This window comes from Panthera uncia, chromosome C2, assembly GCF_023721935.1.
Source record: "Panthera uncia isolate 11264 chromosome C2, Puncia_PCG_1.0, whole genome shotgun sequence".
Classification (NCBI taxonomy): domain Eukaryota; kingdom Metazoa; phylum Chordata; class Mammalia; order Carnivora; family Felidae; genus Panthera; species Panthera uncia.
This window is the reverse complement of record NC_064810.1, coordinates 1,966,931-1,994,431: the sequence shown is the minus strand read 5'-3', so window position 1 is coordinate 1,994,431 and position 27,501 is coordinate 1,966,931. Positions and strand designations below refer to the sequence as shown.

Sequence of the window (27,501 nt, the reverse complement as noted above, 5' to 3'; positions counted from 1 at the left end):
TCCAGCCGGAGGATGCAGGACAGGCAAAGCTCAGGGCGAGGAAGATCTGTGGAGGCTAGGTAGCCCGTGGGCGGAGTGGCATCCAGAGTAGGGGTGAGGCAAAAGGAGGCAGAGGGCATTTACTGCAGGTGGGACAGGCCCGGGGACACCCGATGGGAGGCCGTGGTCGGAGGGGCTCATTTGGGCCCTTCTGGGGATTGCGCAGGGGCTGTGCCCAGAGGCAGGGGACCACCTGGCTGCCCCTCGGGACGGTTATGGTGCTGGGCAGAAGTTGGGGAAACACCTGGGGAGGGGGCATAACTCCCTTTCTCCCAGTTTGGGTGTGGGCCTGGTGACGACTTCCCGGTGAAAAGTCGCAGAATCGGGGAGGCTGGGGTGTAACTCTGCAGGGCTCTGCCGGGTGCCCAGGGTTGACTTCAACAGTGACGGCCTGCCTTGACTGCATGTCCCCTGGACACGACGTGACCTCCGTGGCCTTCCTGTCAACAGCCCATGACCCCTACCTCTACCCATGAGAAAATCACCGGAAGATTCCAGTTGAGGGACACCCTACAAAATACCTGCCCACGGGGGCGCCTGGGGGGCTCTGTCAGTTAAGCGTCCCATTCTTGATTTCAGCTCAGGTCATGATCTCACAGTTTGTGAGTCTGAGCCCCACATGGGGTTCTGCTGATGGTGTAGAGCCTGCTTGGGATTCTCTCTCTCTCTCTCTCTCTCTCTCTCTCTCTCTGTGTCTCTCAAAATAAATAAACTTAAAAAAAAAAAGAAAATTATGTATTAAAAAAATACCTGCCTAGAAGTTCTGAAAACTGTCATAGTCATCAAAAGCAAAGAAAGTCCAAAACACCATCACGGCCGAGAGGAGCCTCAGGGGACCTGATGGGGAAATGTCACGCGGGATCTCGGGACAGAGAAGGGAATCGGGGGGAAAACTAAGAAAATGGGACTAAACTGTGGTGTATTCGTTTAGTTAACACTCTATCAGTATTGGCTCATTAATTGTAACCAAGCTGTCGCACGAACACAAACACAAGGAGTTAATAATGCGGAAGCTTCGGGGTTTATGGGAACCGTGTATCACTAGGTCTGCGAATTTTCTGTAAATATAAAACTGTTCTAAAATTATGACTTTTTTTTTTGCAATATAGTGTCGTTAACTATAGCCGTCATGCTGCGTGTTACATTCCCATGACTTGCTTACTTTGTAAGTTTGTGCCTTTTGACAACCTTTAACCTGTTCTCTGTATCTACATGCTCAGGGTGTGTGTGTGTGTGTGTGTGTGTGTGTGTGTGTGTTTCAGATTCCACATAGAGAAGAGAGATCGTATGGTACCTGTCTTTCTCTGTCTTATTTCAGTGAGCATAACGTCCTCAAGGTCCATCCACATTGCTGCAAATGACAAGATTTCCTTCTTTTTTACAGTAATATTCCACGGTGCATCTACACAATGTTTTCTCTATCCATTCATCCATCGCTGGGCACTTAGGGTGTTTCCATGTCTTGGCTGTTGCAACTAAAGCTGCGGTGAGCACGGGGGTGGGGACGGTGCGGATATCTTTTCGAATTTTCGTTTTCTTTGGATGCATCTCCAGAAGTGGGACTGCTGGCTCGTAGGGTTCTATCTTTAACTTTTTGAGGAACCTCCACACTGTTCTCCACAGTGGCTGCACCAGTTTGCGTTCCCGTCAGAAGTGCACAAGGGTTCCCTTTTCTCCACATCCTCACCGACACCTACGTCTCTTGTCTTTTTGATTCTAGCCATTCTGAAGATGTAGGGTGAGCTCGTTGTGGTTTTGGTTTGCGTTTCCCTGATGAGTGATGTTGAGCATCTTTTTATGTACCTGTTGGACATCTGTAGGTTTTCGGTGAAAAAAGATGTACTGTTCAGATCTGCTGCCCATTTTTAAAATAAGATTGTTTTATTGCTATTGAATTATATGCGTTCCTTATATATTTGGAATATTAACACCTTATCGACACGGAATTCATAAATGTGGAGTTTTATGGTTTCAGGTCTTAAATTTGAGTCTTTTAAAAGATATTTTTTAACTTGTTTAAATGTTTATTTATTTTTGAGAGAGAAAGACCGAGCATGAGCAGGGGAGGGGCAGGGAGAGAGGGAGACACAGAATCAGAAGCTGGCTCCAGGCTCCGAGCTGTCAGCACACAGCCCGACACGGGGCTTGAACCCACGAACCGTGAGATCATGACCTGAGCAAGCCGGATGCTTAACCAACTGAGCCACCCAGGCGCCCCACATTCAAGTCTTTAATCCATTTTGACTTGATTTTTGTGGATGGTATAAGATAGGGGTCCGGTTTCATTCTTCTGCATGTGGCAGCCGGGTTTTCCCAGCACCGCTGATTGAAGACTGTCCCTTCCCCAGTGTGTATTCTTGGCTCCTTTGTCATAAGCTAATTGGCCATGTATGTGTGGCTTTATTTCTGCGTTCTCTTTTCGGTGTCTGTCTACTGATCTGTGTGTTTGTTTTTAGGCCGATATCAAGCTGTTTTAACGACTACAGCTCTGTGATATAGTTTAAAATCAAGACGGGTGATGCCTCCAGCTTTGTTCTTCAAGATTGCTTTGGCTGTTTGGGGTCCTTTGTGGTTCCGTTCACATTTTAGATCATTTTCTCTATTTCCGTGAAAGAGGCCGTTGGAGTTTTGCTAGAGATTACGTTGAGCCTGTAGGTTGCTTTGGGCAATACAGACATTATAACTTATATAATTCTAAGTTTTTTAAATGGAAATTGTCTTTGTTGCTTTTCCCTCCTTTTATTTAGCGTAGTTTCGTTTTTTAACAAAGATGCCAGAGTGAAAATCATCACAGGGCCAGGAGCAGTTACCGCCTGGCCCAGCATCACGCCTGAGCCCCTGACCCGTCCACACTGTTCCTGCTCCCAGAAGGGGCTGGGGGCTCCATGGAGGGACGGTGTGCTCACTGCTGGGCCCAGCCAGCAGGAGGAGCACCCTGGCGGGCAGGGGCAGCAGTGAGGCAGAGGCTCACGGAAGGTTCTGCCCAGGGTGGGAGGACAAGCACGGATGTGGCCCGGGATGCCCCCACGGCAGGTGCCTTCCTGTCAGTCTTGGGGTCCCCGTGTGCCCCGTGGTGGCTGTCCGGAGCGGGGAACAGAGAGAGGACACCCTGCTGGAATGGAAACAGGCCTCAGAGGTGCTGGCCTCTTGGTGACCGGCTCAGTCCCCAAGGCCACCCCCTGAGATCAGACCCTGAGGTGCGCAGGCTCATTCTGCTGGCCATGGGTGCCAGGCCTGGGTGGACCTCCGGACACCTGTGCTCACCCAGGGAAACCCCAGGAAGCCTAGGATCCCACATGTGGAAGGTTCCACGTGGGAGCAAAGGGCAGGACCTAACACAGGCCTTCTCCAGCTCCACGGGAATTACTCGCTGAGCCCGAACCTCTCTAGCCCCGCCCAACCCAGACCAGGCTGCCTGCTACCCCTGCCTTTCCATGGCCAGGGCACCCACAGGTTTGGTGCCCACTGACACTCTTGTTGGGAGCCCCTCCACCCTCTGAGCCACAGGGGCTACGTGATTAGGCCCCGCTTGGCCGGATGGTGACTCTCACATGGCCGCTGACACCCTCTTCCGGCCTGGCAGGGTCACCCGCCGCTTGATCCTCAGTGGGTTCAGATGCTTTGGGGCCTGGGGGCCTCCAGCAGACTCCAGGTGGCCCCCGGCCCAGCTGGGTCTGGGGGTGGATCCCACCCCGGTTCCAGGGCGCCGACCAGGTTTGACACTTGGATCCTGGCAACGGTGAGAGACGCCCCCACCCCACACCAGCCTTCACGCTGTCCTGTGTTGCTGCCGTGGCCTTGGGAGTAGCAGGAGGGGCTCGGGGCCCCACGCCAGGCAACCGGAGGGGAACCTCGGGCGAATGAAGCCGAGAGAGGGGGGCCTGGCATGAGACTCACCTGATTCGCCTGTCGGCAGGGGGCAGGTGGCGGCAGGAGTCCCCTGAAGCAGCGTCTGGGAAGCAACAGGGTGTGAGTGTCCAACTTTTTCTCCAGATGTCAGTGGGGAACTCCTGGCTGCCTGCAGATCATTCAGAAGGAGGCGACACAGAAACGGCCCCTGGGTACGGGAGCTCGCAGACTTCACACCTCCCTAGATGGCAAGCAGCGGGGTTGGGGCTGCGGCGGGGGGGGGGGGGGGGGTGTGGGAGGCGGAGCCCAGTCACCACCCGACGCTCTGGAGCTGATTCCCCGGAGCTCTGTGAACACAATTTCACGTGTAGTGCTTTTAAATGCACTGTGAGGGGAACATTCTCTGCTAAGTACGTTTGGGCAGATGGAGGGCTTGGCACGTCTCCCGCAGGACTTCTCAGAGACTTTATACATTGCAGGGAGTCACGAATCCCCAAGCAGAGGACAGGCGCAAGCATGTCCTGGGCCAATCTGGCCACCAGACCTTGTTCCCAAGGCTCCGTGTGACCGTATTTCCGCAAGCAGGGAGAAGCTGCTGGCCGCTGGCCCCAGGCTGGGCACGGCGGCCACCGGGACGAACAACTGTGGGTTCAGAGCTTCAGTGACGGATGCGCGTAAGGGAGAGAAGGCGGCCCGGACAACTTAGAGCTGGCCGGGCCCCGTGTGCTCCTGCTGCACACCGACGACCCCAGACAAGGCCACTCTGTGGCCGGGAGTGAAAGACGCAAGATGCCCTTCCAAGCTGTGTGTAAGCATAAGCACACGCCACCCGCAAAAGTGACCAGACATCCCCCTCTCCTGGCTGAAGTGGGGATTCCACTGGCCGCCCCCAGCCCCCGCCTGCGGATGAGGTTCCTGGAGACAGCCAGCCCCAGAACTGCGCCCCCTCTCAACAGCACCCCATCCGGGGCTGCCGCGGGGGGTGGGGGCCTTGGGAATGGGGCTGCCGGGCGACTGGGGGGGACACGCGCCACGATGACACCTCCACTCACTCTGCTAACCTGCATTATGCAGAGGCAGCGTCCTTACGGCACATTTACGGGCATCAAGTGCGAGGCGCCTGCTACCTGTGCACAGGCCATGTATCTGCACCGTCCAGTGTTCAGGAATCCCAAAGGGGACCTCGGAATCCCGGTGCCACGTGCTGGTCCTGGGTTCGCTGGGCTGTGGATCCACTGTCAAGAAAATTAAGGGGACACCTGGGTGGCTCAGGCGGTTGAGCGTCCGACTTCGGCTCCGGTCATGATCTCGCGGTCCGTGAGTTCGAGCCCCGCGTCGGGCTCCGGGCTGACAGCTCAGGGCCTGGAGCCTGTTTCTGATTCTATGTCTCCCTCTCTCTCTGCCCCTCCCCACTCATGTTCTCTCTCTCTCAAGAAAAAAATGAAACGTTAAAAAAATATTTAAAGAAATTAAATCCAGGAAAATGGTCTACCTTTCTGTTTCTTTCTTCTTTTTATTTTATTTAATTTTTTATTTGACAGACAGCGTGTGTGTGTGTGTGTGTGTGCGCGTGCACAAGGAAGGGGCAGAGGGACAGAGAATCTTAAGCAGACTCCACACTCAGCATGGAGCCTAGCTTGGGGCTCAATCCCACGACCCTGGGACCATGACCTGAGCTGAAATCAAGGGTCAGACGCTCAACCAGCTGAGCCACCCAGGGGCCCCTCTTGCTGCGTTTTAAATAAAGTGGGTGCTGCACGTTTCTTATCTTTATTTCTAATTATTTGGTGTTTTGATTGGTCTTGTGAATATTTTCCATTACCTTTTATCCTCTACCTTTTACAGAAAAATGAATATAGATGCATATTACAAAGCTCCAGCCATACTGAAGTATCCTGATTGCACAGTGAACCCCACCCCACCAGTGACCCAGGGCTCACATGGGCTATGGATCCTTCCAGATGCAGAAGCGTCCTTCCTTCTGTGTTCTCCACAATCATCAGTCGCCCCGCACACGCTGGGTCACCACGCACAGCAGTTAGTTAATGCTCACGGGCAGGTGCTCACGCCCTGTCTCCCCTGCCGGCTTGTCCAGCGTCTGTGGAGAGCTCTGTCTGGCCGCTAACCTGCTTCTGTCGAGGGACACTTTGGTGGTTTCCAACCCTTCCTCCTCATAATCAGCAGGGGCCTCCCCTGCAACCGTGAAGCGGGTCACATCTGTCCTTTGTTCTCCGCAGACTCGGCAGGACAGAGGCAGGTAGGGACAGGCCAGCTCCCGCCATGTGCTTTGGGAGTGATGTCCCCGGGGGACACTGGTGTCAGTGTGTCCACAACTGCGTGGCTCAGGGTCCCCGCCACCAGACACCCGGCAGGGCCAGTGAGTGGCCAGGGTCTCTCTGGGGGGCGGGGGTGGGGGGAGGCTGGGACGCTGGTTCGGGGGCGCCTTCTGTGTTTTCCCGTTCATGCTGTGGAGCACCCTGCCCCCCTCCTTCCAGAAGGGTTCCGCTCTCCCCAGCACTGGGCCACAAGCACTTCCTGGGCTGGCTCCCCATCCCCCATACCTGGCTGGGTGGGAGGCTCATCCCCTTGTCCTCTCGGCGAGCACGGCGTGGCCCTGCTCCGGGACGGGCCCTGGCAGAGGCCGGGAGGGCGGGAGCCAGTGGCCAGGCGGGCAGGGGCCCGAGGACAGGGGTGGGGGGCGAGGGGAGGTTAGGCTGAGCCGGGGCTCAGAGGAAGGGCCATGAGGGCTGCCCGGGGCGGCCAGCAGGGAAGGCGCGTCTTGGCAAAGGGGAATCTTCACATGAGAGACCATGACCCCCACTGGGTCAGGACGACACGTTTCTCCGGGGCCCCCTGTGCCGGCTCCACTGGCCCCATCTGCCGTCAGGGCTCAGGCATCACTTCCCATCTGAGTCCACATCAGCGGTCCTGCCGTCCCGTCGTCTGTCACGGCCCCGCCACGTGGGGCTGTCCGTGGGAAGCCCCTGCCGAGACCCCAGCTGCCCCAGCGTGCTTCCCCCTTTGTTCAGCGCCCGGCGTGTCTCCTTCTGGGCTTTTCTGTGGTGCCAGCCGCTTGTGGTGTGCTTTCCACCCCCCCAGGAGTGAGGGCTCTGGGTACACACCCGCGGCTGACCAGGTCCACGTCCAGGGGTGAGGCTCAGAGCCGGGGTCCTTCTGATGCCCCACCGCCCACCCCTCGGCTCTGGGTAGAAGGCCTGGCAGAGGAGAAGCCGCCGAGGGCCGGGGCCACACGGGAAGGTCCTGCGCCGCCACTGGCCTGACACAGGGAAGGTGCCGAGGGGACAGAGGGGCTCTGCTTGCTAAACCCTTGAAACCCACACCCACGCTGTGTTCCCTCCAGGGGCTGAGGGGCCTCAAAGCGGTGGGCTCCTGCTCCCGGCGTGTTCGATGGACGCCCAAGCTTGACCTTGGTCCTGGGAGTGGAATCCAGGGAGGGCCGAAGGTGGTGGGGGGCTGTGAGTGGGGAGCCACAGAGAGAACTCTCCACTCGGACCCCCCCCCCCCCCCCGCCCAGGCACCCCTACTCAGGATCTTTATTCAGAGTTGTCTGCTCAGGCTGCTTCACTTCTGTAGACACTGGCCCCGCCTGCCCCGGGCCCCTTTGTCTCTTCTGTCCTGCTCTGTTTTCCTCCTCTGCACCCACCACCCCCGGATGCAGTGTGGGTCACTTGCTTATAGTCTCCTGCCAGAGTAGGAGCTTCCTGGGCAGGGAGTTTGGTCAGTTTTGCTCTCCTGGACCACTGCCTGGCCCAGAGCAGGTGCTAAAGAAATGCTCATGCACTTCATGCTGCACGCGCACCTGGCTCACCTGGGGTCTGCAGCAGGGAGCACGCTGGTGTCCCCCCACCGATGCCTCTTGCTCGAAAATGGAAGCAAAGAAAGCTCAGAACCTTCTGTCAAAGCAAACACCACCTAGGCAGCCACGCACAGGACGGATGAGTGTGTATTTAATACATGCTTTTAAAATAGCAATGTTGGGGCACCTGGGTGGCTCAGCCGGTTAAGCGTCCGACTTCGGCTCAGGTCATGATCTCGAGGTTCGTGAGTTCGAGCCCCGCGTCAGGCTCTGTGCTGACAGCTCGGAACCTGGATCCTGCTCCGGATTCTGTGTTTCCTTCTCTCACCGCCCCTCCCCCACTTGCATTCTGTCTCTCTCAAAATAAATAAACATTAAAAAAAATTTTAACGCTTCAGTGAACAATTACAAACACATGAGAAATGGAAAAATAGCAAGTTTCAGTCGAGAAAAAGTCTCGACAAGAAACAGAAGATACAAAGAAGAGACCAGTGAAAATGAAATGAAAATATAATAGCTACATATACAACAACTAAATAACTAAAAATTTAAAAAAAAATGTATAACTCCATGGAGGGATTGGAGGAAAGAATCGGTGAACTGGAAGACAGAACAGAGGTACCCAGTCTGAACAACACAGACACAAATACTGAGGAGAGTGAATGGAGCCCAAGGGACCTGGGTGACTCCATCACAAGATTCATCATTGCCACCCCAGAAGGAGGAGAGAAAGAGCACGGGCCTGAAAAGTGCTTGAAGAAACGATGTCTGGAAAGGTCTCAAATTTTGGCAAAAGTCAAAAAGCCCTAGAGATTCAGGAAGCCGAACAAATCCCAAATAGGACAAACCCAAAGAAATTCACACCGAGACACATCACAGTAAAACTTGTGAAAACTGAAGATGAGGAAGTCTTGAAAGCAGTGAGATCTGACGTCATACCTATAATAGGAAAAACAGTTCAAATGACACCAGATTTCAGAACCATTTTTCAGGCGTTGAGAAAGGAGAACTGCTAACCCAGAGTTCTGTATCCGGCGACAAGTTCCTTCAGAAATGAAGGAGGAGCCAAGACGTTCTCCGATAAAGGAAAATGAAAAGGATTTGTCACCAGCAGACTGACCCTAAAAGAATACCCAAACAGGAAAAAACAAAACAAAACCAAAAAAAACAAAACCCACCCAACCAGTAAGGAAATGATCAAAGAAGGAATTCTGGACATCAATAAGGAAAGAGGAACAATGAAGAGAGTAAAAATGTGGGTAAATCCATTTTCCTTCTTCTTTTGAGTTTTACAGATTTATGTCTGACAGTGGAAGCAAAGATTATCACACTGGTTCTAAATGTACTCAGAAGAAATATTTAAGACAATTACATTATAAATGGGGATGCTAAAAGGATAGAGTGAGGTGAGGTTTCTGCACTTTACTCAAATTGGTAAAATGTCGACACCGGTAGACTGTGATAATTTATGTATAGAGAATATCATACCTGAAGCAACCACAAACAATCTATGCAAGAAGATACAATAGACAAATCACAATGGGACTCCAAAAAGTTCAGATAACCTACAGGAAGGCAGGAAAAAGAAAACAGTGAAATAAAAAGCAGAGAGAAGGCACAGAAAACAAACGTAAATCGGAGGATTTAAGTCCCAACGCATCAATAATTACATTAAATGTCGATTTTCTAAGTATACCAGTTAAAAGCCTGGTTTGGCAGAGTAGAGTTTTTTAAATGACCAACTATATGCTGTGTACAAGAACTTCACCTCAACTATAATAATGTAGGTAGATGGGAAGTTACAGGATGGATGGGAAAAGATGTATCATGCAAACATTGATCAGAAGAAAACAGCATGGCCATCTTATATTAAAGTACATTTCAAAGCAAAGAAAATGACCAGAACAATGAAAATGGACCCTTTCACCATTTATAGTGATGAAACAGTTAATCCAGCAGGAATTCATGAAAGCCTAGACATGTATGCAACAAACAATGGAGCTGAAAAACATATATGGCAACCCAAATAGAACTGAAAGGAAGAGAGAAATCCACAAGGTAACTGGAGACATCAGCATCCCTCTCTCAGCAAAGGCATAGAGAAACCCTACGTCACAATCAGCTAATAGCCAACATCTAATCAACATTTACAGAACACTCCACCCAACAGCAGCACACACACTTTCTTTTCAAGTGTCCACAGTTGTGTACCAAGACAGACTGTACCCTGGGTCATAAAACAAACCCCAACAAACTTAAAAGAAGTGGAATCGTATAAAATGTGTTTTCCGATCACACTGGAGTCAAACTAGAAATTAATAGCAGAGGGCTGACAGAAAAGTCTCCAATCACGTGAAAACTAAACACCACGCTTCTAAATAATCCCTGAGCTAAAGAGAAACACATTGAACTGAATGAAAACGAACACAGCAACATACCCAGTATTGTGAGATGCAGGTAAACAGAGCTAAGAGAATGTTGTGGCACTCATGCAGACCTCGGAAAGAGGAAACCTCTCAAACCAAAAGTCTATGCACCCACATCAAGGACTTAGAAGAAAAAGAGCAGGGGTGCCTGGGTGGCTCAGTTGGTTGAATGCCTGACTCTTGATTTCAATTCAAGTCGCAATCCCAGGGTTGTGGGATCGAGCCCCACATCGGGCTCTGTGCTGAGTGTGGAGCCTGCTTAAGATTCTCTCTCTCCCTCTGTCCCTCTCCCACACTTGTGTGCTCTCTCTCTCTCTAAAAATAATAAGGAAAAGAGAAAAATAAAACCAAAGCAAGCAGAAAAAAAGAAATAGTCAAAATAAGAGCAAAAATCAATAAAAGTGAAAACAGAAAATAATAGAAAAAAATCCATGAAATAGAGCTGATTCTCTGAGAAATTTTTTTGAAAAATCAATACACATCTAGCAAGACTGACAAAGACAAAAAGGGAGAAGGGGTGCCTGGGTGGCTCAGTCAGTTGAACATCCAACTTTGGTTCAGGTCATGAACTCACAACTTGTGAGTTTGAGCCTCTCGTTGGGCTCTGTGCTGACAGCTCAGAGCCTGGAGCCTGCTTTGGATTGTCTCTCTCTCTGTTTCTCTCTCTCTGCCCCTCCTCTGCTTATGCTCTGTTTATTTCCCTCTCTCTCAAAAATAAATTAATCTTTTTTAAAAGTCCTAAAAAAAAGAGAAAAATCACATGATCATATTGATCAATGCAGAAAAAGCATCTGACAATTTTGACACACATTCATGATAAAAACTCTCATAAATATAGGAATAGAAAGGGGCTTTCTAAAATTGATAAAGAAAACTTACCAAAAAACCTGCAGCTAACATTATACTTAATGTGCTAGACTGGAGACATTCTCTCTGAGATCAGGAACAAGGCAAGGATGTCCATTCTCACCACTTTTTTGTCTGTTTGTTTTGTTTTAATGTTTACTTATTTTAGAGAGAAAAAGCATGAGCAAAGGAGGGAAGGGCAGAGAGAGAAGGGGACAGAAGATCCGAAGTGGGTTCTGTGCTGACTGCAGAGAACCCAATGCTAGGGTCGAACTCATGAACTATGAGATCATGACCTGAGCCGAAATCAAGAGTCAGATGCCTAACTGACTGAGCCACCCAGGCGCCCCTCTCACCATTTTTTTATTCAACATAGTGCTGGAAGTTCTAGGCAGTGCAGTAAGGCAAGGCAAGGAATTTAACAGGCATATAGATTGGGAAGGAAGAGGTCAAAGTGTTCTGTTTCCAGATGACACGATTTTGTTTGTATAAAATCCCAAAGATTCTATAACAAAACAAAACAAAACCCTAAAACTTCTAGAACCAATAGAGGGAGTTCGGCAAGGTTGTAGGATACAAGACGAATATGCAAAAAAGCATTTGTATGCTAATAATGAGCAAACAGGTGGACACCAGAAGTAGAATCAAAAAACTATTTACACTTGCTCAAAAGTAAGTGCTTAGGTGTAAGTCTAACAAAACATGTTTAAGACTTGTTTGCTGAAAACTACAAAACCCTGATGAAAGAAATCAATGAAGCTCTGTATAAATGGAGAGACATACCATGTTCATGGATTGCAATACCCAGATGTCAATTGCCCTCAAATTGATATATAGAGTTTTTTTTTTAATTTCTTAATGTTTATTTATTTTTGAGAGAGAGACAGAGTGTGGAGGGCTGCAGAGAGGGAGACAGAATGGGAGGGAGGCTCCAGGCTCCGAGCTGTCAGCACAGAGCCTGACACAGGGCTCGAACCCACAAACTGTGAGATCATGAACTGAGCTGAAGTCAGACACTTAACCTACTGAGCCACCCCAGCACCCCCTTTTTTCCTGTTTTTTCAAATTGATATATAGATTTAATGCAATTCCTATCAAAATCCTGGAAAGATCTTTTATAAATAGAATTATTCTAAAATGTATATGGTAAATCAAAGGAACTAGAGAAACTGAAACAATTTTGAAAACAAAGGATAAAATGGGAGGAGATGGTCTACTGGATTTATCATACTACACTTGATCTTAGCCAAAAGGCCGAGAAGCAATCTACTGGATTTATTATATGGTTACAGTGGTCAAGACTGTGTGGTACTGGTGGAGGGATAGACACACAGATCAATGCAACAGAGTAGAGAACCCAGAAATAGACCCACACAAATATGTCCAATTGATTTTTAGCATTTTTGTTTGTAGTAAGATACGCATAAAATTAATAATTTTTATGGAAGTTGATAATGCAACGGTGATTAGTATCTTGTAATGTTGTGTAACTGTCACTGTCTATTTGCAGAACTTTCCGTCACTCCAAATGGTAACTCCATACCCATCAGCAATCTCCTTACCCCTTCCCCCCAGCCCCAATCCCCTCTGTGGATTTGCCTCCTCTGGGTATTTCATATAAATGAAATCATACGATAAGTGGCCTTTGATGTCTGCCTTATTTCACTTAGCATAATGTTTTTGAGGTGTATCCACATTGTAATGCATGTCAACACTTCATCTTTTTTCATGGCTGAATAATTCTGTTGTGGACAGACCACATTTGATTGATCCATTCTTCTGTAGATGAATATCTGGGTTATTTCCACCCTTTAGCTGTGGTGAGTAATGCTGCTGTGAGCATTTGTGTACCCATTTTTGTTTGAACAACTCCTTTCCGTTCTTGGGGGGTATATCTGGGAGGGGGCCGGTTGGGTCATATGGTAATTCTTATTTAAGAACTTAGCATATTGGGGCCCCCAGCTGGCTCAGTCAACCGAGCATGCAACTCTTGATCTCGGGGTTGTGGGTTCCAGCCTCACACTGGATGTGATTACTTACAAATAAAATCTTAAGGGGCTCCTGGGTGGCTCAGTTGGTTAAGCATCCGACTTTGGCTCAGGTCATGATCTCTCATTTTGTGGGTTCGAGCCCCGCGTCGGGCTCTGTGCTGACAGCTCAGAGCCTGGACCTGCTTCAGATTCTGTGTCTCCCTCTCTCTCTGCCTCTCTCTCTCTCTTTCTCTAAAAATAAAACAAATTAATTAATTAAAAATAATATAAAATCAAATCTTAAAAAAAATTAACTTATTAAGAAACTTCTTGAATCAGCCAACCTTCTTCTCAGTGGAGGCACCATTTTGCATTCTGCCATCAGTATAGGAGCATTCTGATTTCTCCAGGGTTTCGCTAACACTTTCTTTTCTGTCTTTTGATAATGGCTCTCCTACTGGAGGTGCGGTGGTATCTCATTTGGCTTTAATTTGCACCCCCTAATGAGTAATGATGTGGAGCATCTTTCATGGGCAAACTGAGACCCAGAAAGGGTCACACAGCTAGCTGGTGGCCGAGAGACAGAGTGTCACCAGGAGACTGAACCTGCCCTGATACCCCACCAGCTGGGAAGTCCCCAGGGGACAGGTCCCAGGGCCCCTCCTGCCCTGGTCCCCGAGCCGAGGCCTGGGCTGGTGTTCTAAGGCTCCTGAGGGACCTCGTACCTCCTTACCGCTGGGAGCCTAGCCCTTTCCAGGGAACCACTTGGACTGAAGCGTCCCTCTGCGGCAGGAGAGAAGATCACTGTGTCCGGGCTTCTTTGAGGGAGCCGAGGCCAAGCGGCCAAGGAGCAGGTCCCTCTAGGCCCCACCCTACCCTGCCGCAGGGACCTCGCTCATCCCCAATCTGTGGGCACTTCACACAGGAAGCGTTCCCCCCTCTCTGCAGCTGACATACCCAACATGGCCTGGGCACGTGAGGAGTGTCCTGTGTGCTGAGAGCATGGGCCCAGACACTATCCATCCACGGCTATTTACTTGCTGTGTGACTTTGGTCAAGTTCCTTAGCCTCTCTGATCCTCACCCCCCTCATGTGTAGAATGGGGGTAGTAACGCTGACCTAACAGGGCGGTTCTGAGATTGAGTGTGATTGCAACGTGCCCACAACAGGGCGTGGTGCAGGGTGGGCTAGCCGTGTCTGAAACATAAAACGACCGTGCTGGAGGAAGAGGCGCCTCGCAGGTGAGGACAGAGGCTTAGATGGCCCATCAAGGGGCAGGCATGTCGCCGTGCCCGGTGGCTCGCCGAGGCACGGAGCGAGGCTCAGCCCCACGAGAGGAGTGACCAGCCGAAGGCAGGGCGGGGCCCCTTGCCCGGCCCCTCCGTGGGTCTCACAGGCCGCCCCCACCAGCCCCGGTGGCTCCAGGTCACCTGCAAAGAGGGGTCGCCAGGGAAACCCCCCGCCTGGCGGAAAGTCCAAAATTCTCCAAGGAGCCTCTTTGCAGAGCCAGGCCTGGCTGCTGACACAGGTGCACCCACAAGGCTTTCGTGGCTCCAGAAAAGTGAGGTGAAGACCTTGATATTGTTGGCCATTTCTAATCCCCCGGGGACCGTTGTCTGGTGGCTAAAGTGTCCCTTGGTCAGTCGGCCACGGGGGAAAACTCTGCCAGCATGGAGTGGCACTGGGGGGCAGCCTGGCCCAGAGGAGGTGGACGCTGAGCCCCCGGGCCCCAGAGCCCCTGGGACCTTTATGTGGGAACTCTGCAGCTGGCGGGCCCAGCAGGTGCCACGAAGGAGCTTTGCTCCCTGAGACCCGACCCCCACGAGTGAGGACACTAGGGCTGCCCCAGAGGACGGGGCGTTCAGGAGCGACTTCGACTTCTGCTTTCCTTCAGGTGCTTCCGTGGATGTACACGTGCCAGAGGGCACAGGAAAAGGCCAGGAGGCGGCTGCCAGGCCCGGGCTGGGGTGAGCCCGTGCCCTCCGAGAGGGCAGCCCCGGTGTGGGCCCGAGGGGGCGTCCCCTCTGGGTGTCTGTGGGTGGCACAGTGCGGGACAGGCAGGCCCGCCCCAAGTCCCACACCTCCACTGCCACCACCCACAGCACCGCAGCCCGGGGGCTCGGAGCCCCAGAGGCGGGCAGCCCAAGGGCCCTGCTCCCCGGCAAGAGCCCCAGAACATTCCATGGCAGCCCCGGCCTGTTCTGAGCCTCACTGCCCTCACAGGGCCCAGCTCTCTGAGGTGACCAGCCCCACAGCCCCACCACTCCCGCCCCACCGAGCCCTATCTTGCTCCCACACGCCCCAGGACACCGCCCTGGGACAGCCTCAGCTTGTCTAGGACCGAACTCCCAGGGACCCTGGCCTGGAGAGGGGGACACACCGAGACAGGACTCCAACTCCCACGTCAGTAGAGAAATCCTGGCCCCTCTGCACGCGACGCTGTGCTGACCCCAGGCTTCCCAGCACCTGCGCTCACCTCCAGCCCCGCCCCGGCCTGACCAGGTCCTTCTTCCGGAAGTCCTCTTGTGGCTCTGCGGCTGGGCCCGGGGACGGCCTGGCCCCTCTGCCCCCCACCACACTGGGCCACCGTGGGTGACCATCGTGCAGATCCCAGTCCCCGGCCCTTGCCCGCCATAGCTTGGGATGCGGCCCCCCTCTGCTGCAACCCCCTCTGGGACACCACCCCCCCAGCCTCTGTCGCCAGCCCTAGAAGGCTCCTGGGGCGTCCCTCCCTTCCCCCGGGGCTGCGAGCGGGACAAGGCGCGCACTGGCCTCAGTCCACGGGGTCAGCTGCCTTTTTTCTAACACACCTGGAGGAAGGGGAGGGTAGGGGGCAGCTGGGTCCCCCAGTGGGAGATGTGCTCAAGTTAGAGATGAGGGACTGAGGCTCAGAGAAGGAAAGCAACTCGCCCAGCATCACACAGCCTCCAGGCGGCGCCCACTGCTGTGCCCACTGACACTCGTCATATGCCCGGTCCTCCATCAGACAGGGACCCTTCCGTCTGGCCCCCCTACAGCCCGGCCCCAGGGCTCTGAGCTGGCGCAGTGGGGATGGTAATGCCCCCTCCCCACCTGGGACGCTGCCCCCATCAGCCCCACGGTCCCCGGAGCACCTGGACAGTGCCTGCTGGTGCCCAAGACACGGGGCCCCAGGTGAGGCCGAGGGCACCTGTCCCGGCTGTCTCCCATTCGAACAGAACCACAGCTGGGGAGTTGACAGCCCTCCCAGCCCTCTCACGGAGGGGTCGGGCCCTGGTCCGGTCCGGAAGCTTCCTTTACAGAGGAAAGAGAAGCCAGCAGCCTGCTGGCAGGTGTGAATGGAGCGGATGGGACCTTCTCTTTACTGGGTCACAGGGAACTTTCCATCCCTGCCCCTCCCTCCCGCCCTGATTGGCTCAAGGGAAACACGGCCTTTGCTCTGTCCTTGGGGAGCCTAGTATAATAGAGACGGGGCTCTGGCTCACAGAGGTGCCCCCCCAGGTGCGCCTGACCAGGGGTGCCCGCCCGGGAGCCCGGCAGGTCAGGGGCAGCGCGGGGGCCAGAAGGCAGAGATGGCCCAGACACCCCACAAGTCCAGTGGTACCCCGAGGCCGCGGGACCCCAGGCGGGGAGAGGGGGCCCCCAGCCCCGCGCCCCCAGACCCCGCGACGGCGGGTGAGGCCCAGGCAGGTGGGGACACGGTTTTTCGTCACCTCCTGAGGCTGTACCGCACTGAGATCGCCATGGCTGTGGACAGCGCCTTCCCGCTGCTGCACGCGCTGGCGGACCACGACGTGGTCCCCGAGGACAAGTTCCAGGTGGGCCCAGACAGACCCCCAATGTCCCCCTCGCCTTCCCCAAGCCTTGCCCTCTAGCCAATGTCTGGCAAGATGAGCTCCAGACGGACTCCGCCCCGCCCGTGGGGGGGAAGGAAGGGGGGGGTGGGCGGGCTGTTTTGGTGAAGAGGAGAAGGCACAGGGTCTCCAGGGCGAATTCCTGTGCCTCCCCAGCGCCCCTGCCCAGCCCTCCTCAAGCTGCCCTCTAAGCTAGGGGCTCCCCTAGCATGAGTTCCAGGTGGGCCTTCTTCACCCCCAGCACCCCCAGGCAGCCTCATGCCCGCTGCAAGCTGACGGCATGGACACGGTGCCCAGGTCACCTGCAGCACCCTCTGGGATGGTGTTCTGCCCTCCAGAAAGACAGAAGGGGTGTCGGGAGGTGGGGGTGCCGTGGAGGAGGGGGGGCGGGAGGAGGGGGAGTCAGGAGGAGGGGGGAGTGTGGAGTGGCGGGGGTCAGGAGGCGGGTGCTGTGGAAGGGGGGGCAGGAGGTGGGGCCTCCCAGCCCCCACTCTTGCTTCAGGAGACCCTGCGCCTGAAGGAGAAGGAAGGCTGCCCGCAGGCCTTCCACGCGCTCCTTTCGTGGCTCCTGACCCAAGACGCAGTTGCCATCCTGGACTTCTGGAGGGTTCTCTTTAAGGACTACAATCTGGAAAGATACGCCCGGCTGCAGCCCATCCTAGACTGTTTCCCCAAAGGTCGGGGGGGGAGTGCTGCGAGAGGAACTGGGGCTCTGCGGGAGCCGGGGGCGGCTGGAGTCATCCCAGCCGGACTGTAAAAGGGAGGGGGGTGGCCAGGGAGCCCCCCGACACCACCGAGGACCGTCCTGGCTCCTGAGCGTCAAAGGGCCGAGCTCTCGCGCACCTCGCCAGGGCGTCGGCTCTGGTCTTGAGGCCCGGTCCCTGCTCGCCCCACAGACGTGGACCTCAGCCAGCCGAGGAAGGGGAGAAAGCCCCCGACGGGCCCCAAGGCCCCAGTGCTGCTGCCCAGACCCCCCTCCAAGAGGAAGGCCCTGGAGGAGCCCAGGGCCGCCCCACCCGGGGCACTGTCTCCTAGGGGCACCTCCAACCCAGGTATCTGGTCGGAGGTACTGATCGGTCACAGATGGCCCGACACCACTGGCCGTCCCCCCTCCTGTCTTGCCGTGGAGCCCCCCTGCCCCTGCCGCCCCGGCCAGCCACCGGGGCTGCGGAGAATCCCTGTGGGTGCTTCGTGGGTGAGCCCAGCCGGCCCTCGTCCCAGGACCCCGAGAAGTAGGCAGGTGGGGGTCACTTCCTTTTACTGACGGGGACACCAGAGCCGGTAAAGCAAGGGGACGATGGGAGTTGGGAGGCCCCGCCCACATGCATGCGCCCTTGGCCGCCAGCATTCACCCCCCCCCCCCCCCCCGCCCACCTCCGTGGGGAGCGGAGGGCCAGGCTGGTGTGGCTCCCCCTGCACGGGCCAGGCTGGTGTGGCTCCCCCTGCACACTCCCCCTACAGGCTCCCAGGCAAAGGCCAAGCACCCCAGGAAGCCGGAGAGCAACGCAGAGCCGCAGCGCCCCCTGCTGGGGAACGGTGAGCCAGGTTCCCCGACCTCCTGGGCTGGGGTCACTGAGTCAAGGGCCCCGTGGGGTGCTGCCCTCTGCCGGCCTGTCCTGGGAGCTGGGACCCTGCAGGCCTGGCATGCCACCCCACAGCCTTGGCTGCACAGCCTCACTGGGGAAAGAGGGGCACCTCGGGTTACCCCACGTGTGCCCGTCTTAGTGTCCCCGTCCTCAGGGCCGGCCCAGACTGTGCTTCCTCCGCAGGATCCTTCTTGGTCCCTCAGCCGGATGAAGCCTGGCCCGTTTCTGTCCCCTCCTTGCCCCAGGGTGGGGGGTCCCGGAGACCTGAGTCACCTGACCTGAAGACAGACCCTGGGAACCCGGCCTCCCTCCCAGCACCGCCCAGGGCCATGTCCTGGGGGTCCCTGTCCGGCCCTGCCTGCTGTGTTCGGTCAGCTCGCACGCCACACTCCACACGCACACACACACCACACAGCCTCACCCCCCCACACACCCATGGCCTGTTTCTGCACTTACACATGGGCTGGCTGGCTGTCCGTGGAAGGGCTGGGCCCCCTCCAAGGCCTGCCCTGGACGGAAGGAAAGGCTTCCGCAGCCCAGGCGCCTCTCTCTCCCCACGGCCTGCAGGGAGGGGGTGCTCAGGGGCCATCTTTCCAATCGATGACCCCCCCCCCCGCCCCCCGCCCCGTGCTCCCTTCCCCAGGAATTCAGACCATGTCGTCCACTTCGGTCCAGAGAGCCGTGACCGTGTCGTCTGGGGACGTCCCCGGAGCCCATGGGGCAGTGGAGGGCATCCTCATCCAGCAGGTGTTTGAGTCAGGTAGACGGCACTGCCAGGCCAGGGTGCTGCCAGGGGGACGCAGGCCCCAGGTGCACGTGCAGCTGGCGCGCAGGCGGCCACCTCTGCAAGGGGGACGGGCACCGAGGGCGTCCCTCAGGGTGGGGGCTCCTGGGCTTCTGGGAGGTCGGCGGTCCAGGGCCACCTCCCGGGTCACTCTGCCCACCTGGAGGGGCCCCTCAGGGTCTTGGGCTCATCCGCTTCCGGGAAGTTCTGCCCCACCTGCCCCACCCCCATACCACCCCCTTCCCCTCCCTCCTGCTGGACGCTGGCCGGGGATGCTGTGGACGGCCAGGGCCAGCTGGCTCCCGGGAGCCAATGCGGGCCCTGGTCTCAGCCCCCAGGGAGGGTCCTGGGGACCCCGAAGTAGTTCACCATGGCAGTTATAACCAGTGGCCATGCACCGGGCCCTTAAAACAGCAGGAGGTTCCAAAGTGGAGACGTGGGCAGCCGTGCTCCCTCCAGAGGCCCCGGGGCAGAGTCCTTCCTGCCTCTCCCTGCAAGCAGTCCTTGCTACGGGCCCCACCGCCGCGGCCGCTGCCCCCAAGTCTCAGGGTGTCCTCCCTGTATCTGTCTGTGTCCTCTCTACTCTTCCTGAGGACACCCGTCACTGGACTCAGTGTCCCTCGGGAGCCCATCTTAACTAATCCCATCACCAAAGACCCTGCTTCCAAATAAGGCCACACTCTGAGGTTCCAGGTGGACACGCTTGGCCGGGTGCAGCAACCCCCTCGTCCCCTGCAGAGGACCCCTGCTGTGCCCAGGACCCTGGTCCCAGAGCTGCCTGGGGCTGGGGCGCAGCCAGCTGCAGAGTGCCCCCCCACTCCACCCCCCCACCTCTCTGTCCCCCCACTCTGCCCCCCACCCTCCTGGGCCTCCCAGGCCAGCCAGCCTCTCCTCCCAGGTGGCTCCAAGAAGTGCATCCAGGTTGGGGGGGAGTTTTATACTCCCAGCAAGTTCGAAGACCCCAGTGCCGGGAAGAACAAGGCCCGTAGCGGTGGCCCAAAGACCCTGGTCCGAGCCAAGGGGACCCAGGCTTCCGCCCCTGTAAGCCCCGCCCTTGATAGCCACCCCCCAACACAGAGCTCAGCTGGGGCTGGGCCTGCCCAGAGGGCGCTCCGCACTCTGGTGACCCGCCCCCTTCTCCCTAGCAGGGTGGAGGCGACCCGAGAGCAGGCGCACAGGGCAGGGTGCAGGCCCCTCCCGCCCTCCCCAGCGAGCCCCAGCCCCACCAGGTAATGCCCAGGCCACAGTGGAACTCCCTCGTCTCCACCGTCCACAGGGGGTCCCTCTGCCCCTTTGCCCCTGTCCAGGGCTCTCCCTTGGGTGATAAGGACAGAGCCTTAAGCTTCTGTTCACAGGGTCGAGCTTCCTTGTTTAATAACAGTTTTCCTGATAACACACAACTTGTGTTCAAATAACTCAAAGAAAGTGAGTCCTACCAGGTGTTTAAAACCACGGGTCTGGGCTGGGTGCCCTTGTCCCCGGTCTCACAGTCTCCCAGCAGGCCAGGGGGTGGGGAGGTGGCCCCTCCTGGGAGCCAGGGACCTGAGCATCCAGCACAGCACAGAACCCACCACAGATCTGACCGCCTCCGGCCCCCCGCCAGGCGCTGTTGGGCCCCGGGCGCCCAGGAGGGAGCAGGACCCGTGTCCCCCTGCCCCCCTCCAAGCTCCCGGCTGGCAGGATCAGGGGGTGATTACAGTGAGCGAGCTCATTGCTGTGCAGGGCGGCCTGGCCTGGAGGAGGCATCCTGGAGGGCCCTGTGGTGCCATTCAGGCAGGGGCACAGGCAGCGTCCAGGCTCCAGGCGCGGGGACGGCGGGTGCTTGGGGCTGATGGCAACGCCGCCGGCCATCGCTCCACTGCGCTGTGATGAAGGGCGTGTGGGGTGGGCAGTGTGGACGCTGCTGGGGACACAGGCACCCACGGGAAATGGGGCTTTCTGGAGGCTCCGTCCTCCCAAGAGGGATGGCCTGGCCCGGGGGTGTGCGCAGGGGACTAGGGTCTCCGAGATGGAGAGTGTCGTGGGGGAGGGCTGGGGGCAGGCAGGGGACTTGGGGGCCCCTGGGGATGCCGCGGCGGAGCTGTTGCGAGAGGTTCTCGGGGAGGGCGCCGCGCCGCCCCGGATCTTCCAGAGGATACGCGTGTCTTGCCCGTGTCAGAAGAACGAGGACGAGTGTGCCGTGTGCCGGGACGGCGGGGAGCTCATCTGCTGTGACGGCTGCCCCCGGGCCTTCCACCTGGCCTGCCTGTCCCCGCCGCTCCGGGAGATTCCCAGGTGAGCCCGGCAGGCCGCTCTCCGCCCCCAGCTGGCTTCACAGCCACTTCTGCCCGACTGACCTGGGTGTGGGGCTGCCCGGAAGTGTCTCTGTTCGGGTCACCCAGGCTGGGTCCTCCCAGCCTGGCCAGCAGGGCCCCAGAGGGCAGAGAAGCAGAATGAGGCCCCCCAGTGAAGAGTGGCCACCTTGTCCCATCTCTCCACACACCCCCAGCCCAAAGTCCCACAAGCAGCCGGCCCCCCTCCTCCAAACAAGGTCCTACTTGAAGTCGGGCAGAGTGGGTGCCCGTCCTGGGCAGGGCCAGAGTCCTCCCGCGCCTACCTCCTGGCGCTCCCTTCCCCCCCCCCCCCACCGCGTCCTGCCCTCTACTGCCAGCTCCCACGGGTGACCACAGCTGGCGGGGAAGAGCCTGCGTGGGAGAAGTGACCCACCTTCGAGCCCTGGCCCTGCCCCTGCTCCCTGAGTGGGCTTCACCAGGCCACTTGTCTCTGATGCTTGTCACTAAATGAGGGCGTTCAGCCGAGGTCATCATTCGCCTCCAAGGGTGGGGCGGTCATCTTCTCTTTTTTCCTGCCCTTGACTGTGTCCCCTTCTGCTGGGCACTGTCCCGCTTGTGGAAACGGGGGTGGGTCCCCCGTTCAGAGAGGTCCCGTCGGGAGGGCAAGGCCAGCGAGAGCCACGCACGGGGCTCTGCAGGTCAACAGATGTCCAGATTCTTGGGGCTCAGCAGAGGGAACACTGACCATACTGGCGAGGGCCACGCCCCCCCCCCCCCCCCCGGGGCTCAGCTTCCCAGCCTCCCGGCCCTCCTGCTCACTGGCCGGGGCAGTCCTCCCATCCTGGCTCTGCCCACTGTCCAGCCTGGGCCTCAGTTTCCCCATCTGCAAAAGGCAAGTGGCAATGTAGAGGAGACCTCAGGCCTCCCCCGCCTGTGTATCTGGGAGTCTGTGGTCTGTGGTCCCCTCTGCCCCCCTTGCATGTTTTTGGCTGGTGACCACGTGGACCACGTGAGCAGTGGGACCTGGAGGTGCTACAGTTGTCTCCGGGGAGGAGGCCAGCGGGACCCTCCCCAGGCCGAGGAGCCCCAGCCCCAGGAGCCGCCCGCGGAGACCCAGGTACGCCCGGGCCCAGGCCCAGGCCCACCGCAGGCCCCCCCCCCCCCCCGCCCAGCTTCCCGGCCACTCCCATGGGTGGGGCCCCAGGCTTGGAACCGGGACTCCCCACCCCCGGCCTGGCCTCATCAGCTTGGCTTCTAACACTGGGAAATGTTCCCATGTGGGGCCTTGGCTCTGTCGCCCGGCTCAGGGAGGCACTTTGGCTACTAATAACATTCTCTAAAAATGTTTTAAGCGTTTTGTTGCAGCAGAGACACGTCCAGGTAGATCCGGAGTCCTCCCTGACAGCCCGTGAGGGCCACGGGCACCCCGTCTGTAGATGGCAAAAGGGTCAAGTACCTTGCTGAGGACACAGAGCCAGGAGCTTCACCCAAACCTTTCCAACCCCGTGTGGGGTTCCCACACCAGCCCCCGGGGCTTTCCCGGGTCCCAATGATCGCTGACTCCCTGGGTGGTGAGGCACAGGCCACCCCGTGGCCTCTCCAAGCACCGGCCCTCTGCTTTCAGGTCCTCCTGGGGCTGAAGCTGACGGGGGAAGAGGCCAAGGGGCCGTCCAGGGAGCCCTCAGCCGGGATGGACGCTGCCGGCCCCTACAAGCACCTGCTGGCCCCGCCTTCTGCAGCCCCCTTGCCGGTGCTGAACCCCTCAGCCCTGCGCCCCCTACTGTGTGTGGGCCCTGAGGGGCAGCAGGTGAGGGGGTGCTGAGGTGGGGGTGGCTGTTTTCTGGGAGCTCATGGCCTGCAGGACAACCAGACGGAGCCGAAATAGGAGGAGCGACATGCGGGGAAAGGGGGCAGTAGTCGGGTGGGGGGCTGGGGTCAGGGCTGAGGGAGGAGGAGCCAGACGGGGGTGGGGGGGGGGCAGGGGTTGTGCACGCAGAACCAGGGAGGGGAGGCTCCTGGAGGGAATCCAGCAGGGGTGATACATTCCGCCCCGGTTCCTAGAACCCCTACCCCAGCCCACCCTCACAGGGGCAGGACAATAAGGGAGGCGGTTCTGGGGTCCCCTTGACCAGCCCTAAAGGGGGTCCGGGTCCACTAAGGCAGAGCAAGGTCTCTTGGGACTGCAGAGCAAAGGTGCTGGGTGTCGCTGGGCTCCCGGGGGCGGGGCAGAGGGCGTGGGCGCCCCTCCCCCCCACCGTGACCACTCTGTCCCCCCACAGGGCCCGGCAGGTGCGCGGTGCGGCGTGTGCGGGGACGGCGCCGACGCGCTGCGGTGCGCGCACTGCGCCGCCGCCTTCCACTGGCGCTGCCACTTCCCCGCGGGCGCAGCGCGGCCCGGGTGAGCGCGGCGGCTTGGGCGCAGGACCGGGAGGGACACCGCGGGGGACCGGCAGCCCACGACACCATCCTCCGCTGTGCGCAGGGCCGTCCCGCGCTGCCGATCCTGCTCCGGAGACACCGCCCCGGCCCCCGAGGAGGGCGCGCCCGCCCCGACCCCCGCCCGAGCCGCCCCCGGGCCCGCCAAGGTCAGTGTTGCCCAGGGAGGCGGGGACCCCGCGGGGTCTAGGTGGCGAGCACACCTCCAGGGACACTCGAGTGCCAGCTTCGCGGATGCGCCGCGCCCCGTGGCCCTGCGTTCACTGTTTCATACAATTTAGTTGTTTAAATAGCTTCCCTTCGGATTACGTCTGTTGGAAACCAGCGGCTGTGGGATGGCTGTTCTTTCGTGATGGCCGAGCCAGGGCCCCCCCAGGCCCCCTTCTCCCAGCGCAGGGCCCCCCCTAGGCCCCCTTCTCCCAGCGCAGGGCCCCCCTAGGTCCCTGGTCTCCCAGCGCAGGGCTCCCCCCCCCCCCCCAGGCCTCCTTCTCCCAGCGCCTGGGGCGCACGATCCCCACAGTGGGGTGGGGGGTGAAGCGGCCGCAGCAAGAAGGCTCCACCGGGGATGAGCAAGCACGCTTGACTCCCCAGTGTGACCCCAGTCCCCCCGTGGCCCTGCCCCGGGGCCCTGTCCAGCCCCATCCTGCGGCCGGGAGCCATCGGGGAGAAGTGGCCTACGTCTGCCCTCCTACCCAGCAGTCACCCCGGGCTCCCTCAGAACCTGTGTGTTCCCGGGAGCCTCGGGGTGGCGCACCTCATCCTGCCTGACCGTGTCCCTGACGCCCCACCCCCAAGAACCTCTCAGGGCCCTGGGTGGTGGCAAGTGCTACCCCACCGGTGCCCCGTCATGCTCCCCAGCCGCGCCGCATCCTCCCGCGAACACACTGTGCCTGTTCGATGCCAGCCCAGGCACGGGGGGCCCCTGTTCTGCCCACGAGGGGGCTTACGTGCACGCCCACGGCTCAGCCCTGCCGGGTGCCACCCCGCCCCAGAGAGGGTCCCTCCCTCCAGAAGATGCTTCTTCATTGACTCTTGGGTTCTTTTCTCAATTTAGCAAAGACCCCCTTGTCTTTGTGATGTAAAATGTAACGACTTTGGAGACTAAGAAGTCCCAGCCCCTTGGCTCCCTTCCCAGGGGCGGTCCTGAAAATGTGGGTGTGGCCCCAGCGCTTTCCCCAGCAGCCCCCCCCCCCCCGCCCCCACCTTGGAGCTGGGTCCCTTTTCACGCCCCAGGGGCTGATGTTGCCTCCAAGGGCCTGTGTTTAGGAGCTCAGATTTGGCTATTTTGAGCCAGAACCTGGCAGTCTCATGTGGGTCCACTTAGCATGGTCGTCTCTCCCTCCTAGGCTGTTCATGGACAGCCTGCTGCTGGGCTCTGGCCCCTTAAGGGGGGGGCACTCTAGGCCCTGGCCCCTTGGGGGGGGTTGGGTGGGAGGGGGCACGGTTGGCCCTGGCAATGCTAGTCGGATGGGTGAATGGCTGGCACCACACCAGACGCTTTCCTCTTTGGGCCTCAGTTTCTCCATCCCCGACGGTCCCTTCTAGCTGGTTCTGAGTCACCTGGCTTTCCCCAGAAGGTTGCATGCAGCACGTGGAGGCAGGCAGGCCTGGGGGCCTTGGGCAGCCAGCTTCCAGAGCCCCAAGCTCGCTCGTGCCCACGACCCTGGCCGGAGCTGGGTGTTAGAATTCAGTTCCCAGGGCCCTGCTCAGGGCAGCACGCCCTCTGTCCTGGCATTAGCCACTGTCCCCTAGACCCTTGTTGCCTCTGCACGGTGTCCCGCTTTGTTCCAGCTGTGCCCGGCAGGGGTGCGGGAGTTGGGCTGACCTCCCTTTCCTGGGCTGCAGGCAGGGGACGGTTCTGCTGGTCACGAGCCGGGTGTGCACAGGGACGACCTGGAATCCCTCCTAAGCGAGGTAATGCGTCACCTGGCTGGGGCTCCTCCTTCTCCTCCCCCCCCCCCCCACCAGCCCCAAGCAGCCGGAGCCAGAGGAGGGCCTGGGAGACCCTGCTGGGTGCACTGAGCACCACAGGCCCAGGCTGCTTCGGGCACGGCTCTGGCCGGCCCCCCAGCACATGCGGGAGCCCCTAGCGCACAAAGGAGCTGAAAGGAGCCCCTGAGCCCTTTCTGCTTCTAGCCTGGTCCAGAGTTCCCGGATCCGGGGGGGGGGGGGGGCAGGGGCTGCAGGCCCTCAGCACCAGCACCACGGAAGCCTGACTCTGATGCCATGACTCCCCCTGGGGGTGGGGGGGGGCGCCCCGGAACCTCTGCCTCCGGTGGACCTCTCACGGCCCCTCCCAGCCCCAGCCTCTCCACCCTAAGATCAACAGCTATAGTCGCTGTGAAGAAAATGGGCCTTTTTGGGGTTCCATCTTCTTTTGACAGGAGGTCAGACCCCTCCAGCCATTCCCACACCCAGGTGGCCCGCCCGTGGCCTCCTGGGGCTGTGGGGCCCTGCCCGGTGTGGTGGGCTGGGCACGGGTGGGTCTCAGGGCAGGAGTCTTTCAGGGTTGGCCCTGTGGCTCTGGCGGGGCGGTCGCCCGATGCCGTTGGAGAAAGGGGGCAGTCGCCCCGTTATGCTGGAATGTTGGGTCTCCCCGTGCCCCCTCCGTCCTGCGGGAGCACACGATGGAAAGAACCGGTCTTGCCTCGGAGCCGGGAAGAAGACGGAGGCAGGAGAGCCGTGGCAGCCATGCCCGTGTTTGCAGGATGCTATGGCAGAGCACCAAAAGAGGAGTCTTCCCTCGCCTGACGTGCCCTGTGGTGCTTCAGGCTTCAGTTTCCCCACCTGTGACTAGGAGGGGCGGGATGCTCGTGACCCCAGGGGACGCTGGAACCCAGGGTGTGTGCACCTGTCCCCTGGGGGCTCAGGCAGGTCTCCCAGTCCTCTGCTCTCCTGTCTTCCAGCACTCCTTCGACGGCATCCTGCAGTGGGCCATCCAGAGCATGGCCCGCCCGCTGGCCGAGGCGCCCACCTTCCCCTCCTGATCTGGCACGGTGTGGGTCTGCGGGGCAGCACCGGGGGAGGGGAGGCCCCCGTAGACGCGGCCTCAGCTGAGAGCGGACCCTCCCTCCCATCTCCGAATCAACAGAGGCCAGCGACTTCCCACTCGTGCTCACGGTGACCCGCCCTGAGAGGGACCGACAGGACACGCTTCCCATCCCCGGAAGCTGGTCACATTAGGACCGAGAAAAACCGAAAGGTCCGGGTGTCGCCCACACTGGGCCCGCAGACACAGCCCGTCTTCGTGGACACGCAGAGCGCCATGCACGCTGAAATAAAAACCACTTCTGTGGGGTTTCGATGTGCTCTTCACGGGGTGTGTTTGCTTTGGGGGCTCCGTGCCCCTGCGTTTCTGGTGCCTGAAGTGTCGGTCACGCGGGCTGGAAGGGAGACGCCCGCAGGTGGGAATGGCCCCCAGAAGTGGACAGCGTGCTCCTGTCTCTGCTGGGAGCACTCCAGTGCTCCCCGGAGCCCCCAGTATGGTCCAAGCATGAGGTCTGGGCCCGCCCACCTCTGCTGCACCCCCATGGGCTCCTCCCTCCTCCCCCGTCCTAGGGCCCAGCTCATCCTCACCCCAGGGCCTTGGCACGTCTGTTTCCTCATCGTGATACATCCCTTTCAGTGCCACCTCCTCGTCCG

At 58.5% G+C, this 27,501-nt stretch overlaps 1 protein-coding gene and 1 pseudogene across 1 annotated transcript; one reads left to right on the top strand and one right to left on the bottom strand.

The window, feature by feature from the left end:
* Positions 1-12,141: 12,141 nt before the first annotated feature.
* LOC125922280 (uncharacterized) lies at positions 12,142-12,243 on the bottom strand (annotated as a pseudogene).
* A 4,255-nt stretch (positions 12,244-16,498) lies between these two features.
* On the top strand, positions 16,499-27,166 carry AIRE (autoimmune regulator). The gene is made up of 14 exons (XM_049627997.1): positions 16,499-16,744; positions 17,283-17,457; positions 17,677-17,832; positions 18,242-18,316; positions 19,010-19,126; positions 20,049-20,191; positions 20,299-20,379; positions 21,309-21,424; positions 22,441-22,540; positions 23,048-23,230; positions 23,703-23,821; positions 23,906-24,008; positions 25,705-25,773; positions 26,766-27,166. The coding sequence occupies exons 1-14, from the start codon at positions 16,499-16,501 to the stop codon at positions 26,844-26,846; spliced, it is 1,764 nt and encodes a 587-aa protein (XP_049483954.1). The 3' UTR covers positions 26,847-27,166.
* Positions 27,167-27,501: the final 335 nt, after the last annotated feature.

Coding starts and splice junctions, on each gene's coding strand:
- AIRE (XM_049627997.1), top strand. CDS start 16,499: ATGGCCCAGACACCCCACAAGTCCAGTGGTACCCCGAGGCCGCGGGAC. Junction 18,317..19,009: donor GCGCCCCCTGCTGGGGAACG/GTGAGCCAGGTT, acceptor TCCCTTCCCCAG/GAATTCAGACCATGTCGTCC. Junction 19,127..20,048: donor CCAGCAGGTGTTTGAGTCAG/GTAGACGGCACT, acceptor CTCTCCTCCCAG/GTGGCTCCAAGAAGTGCATC.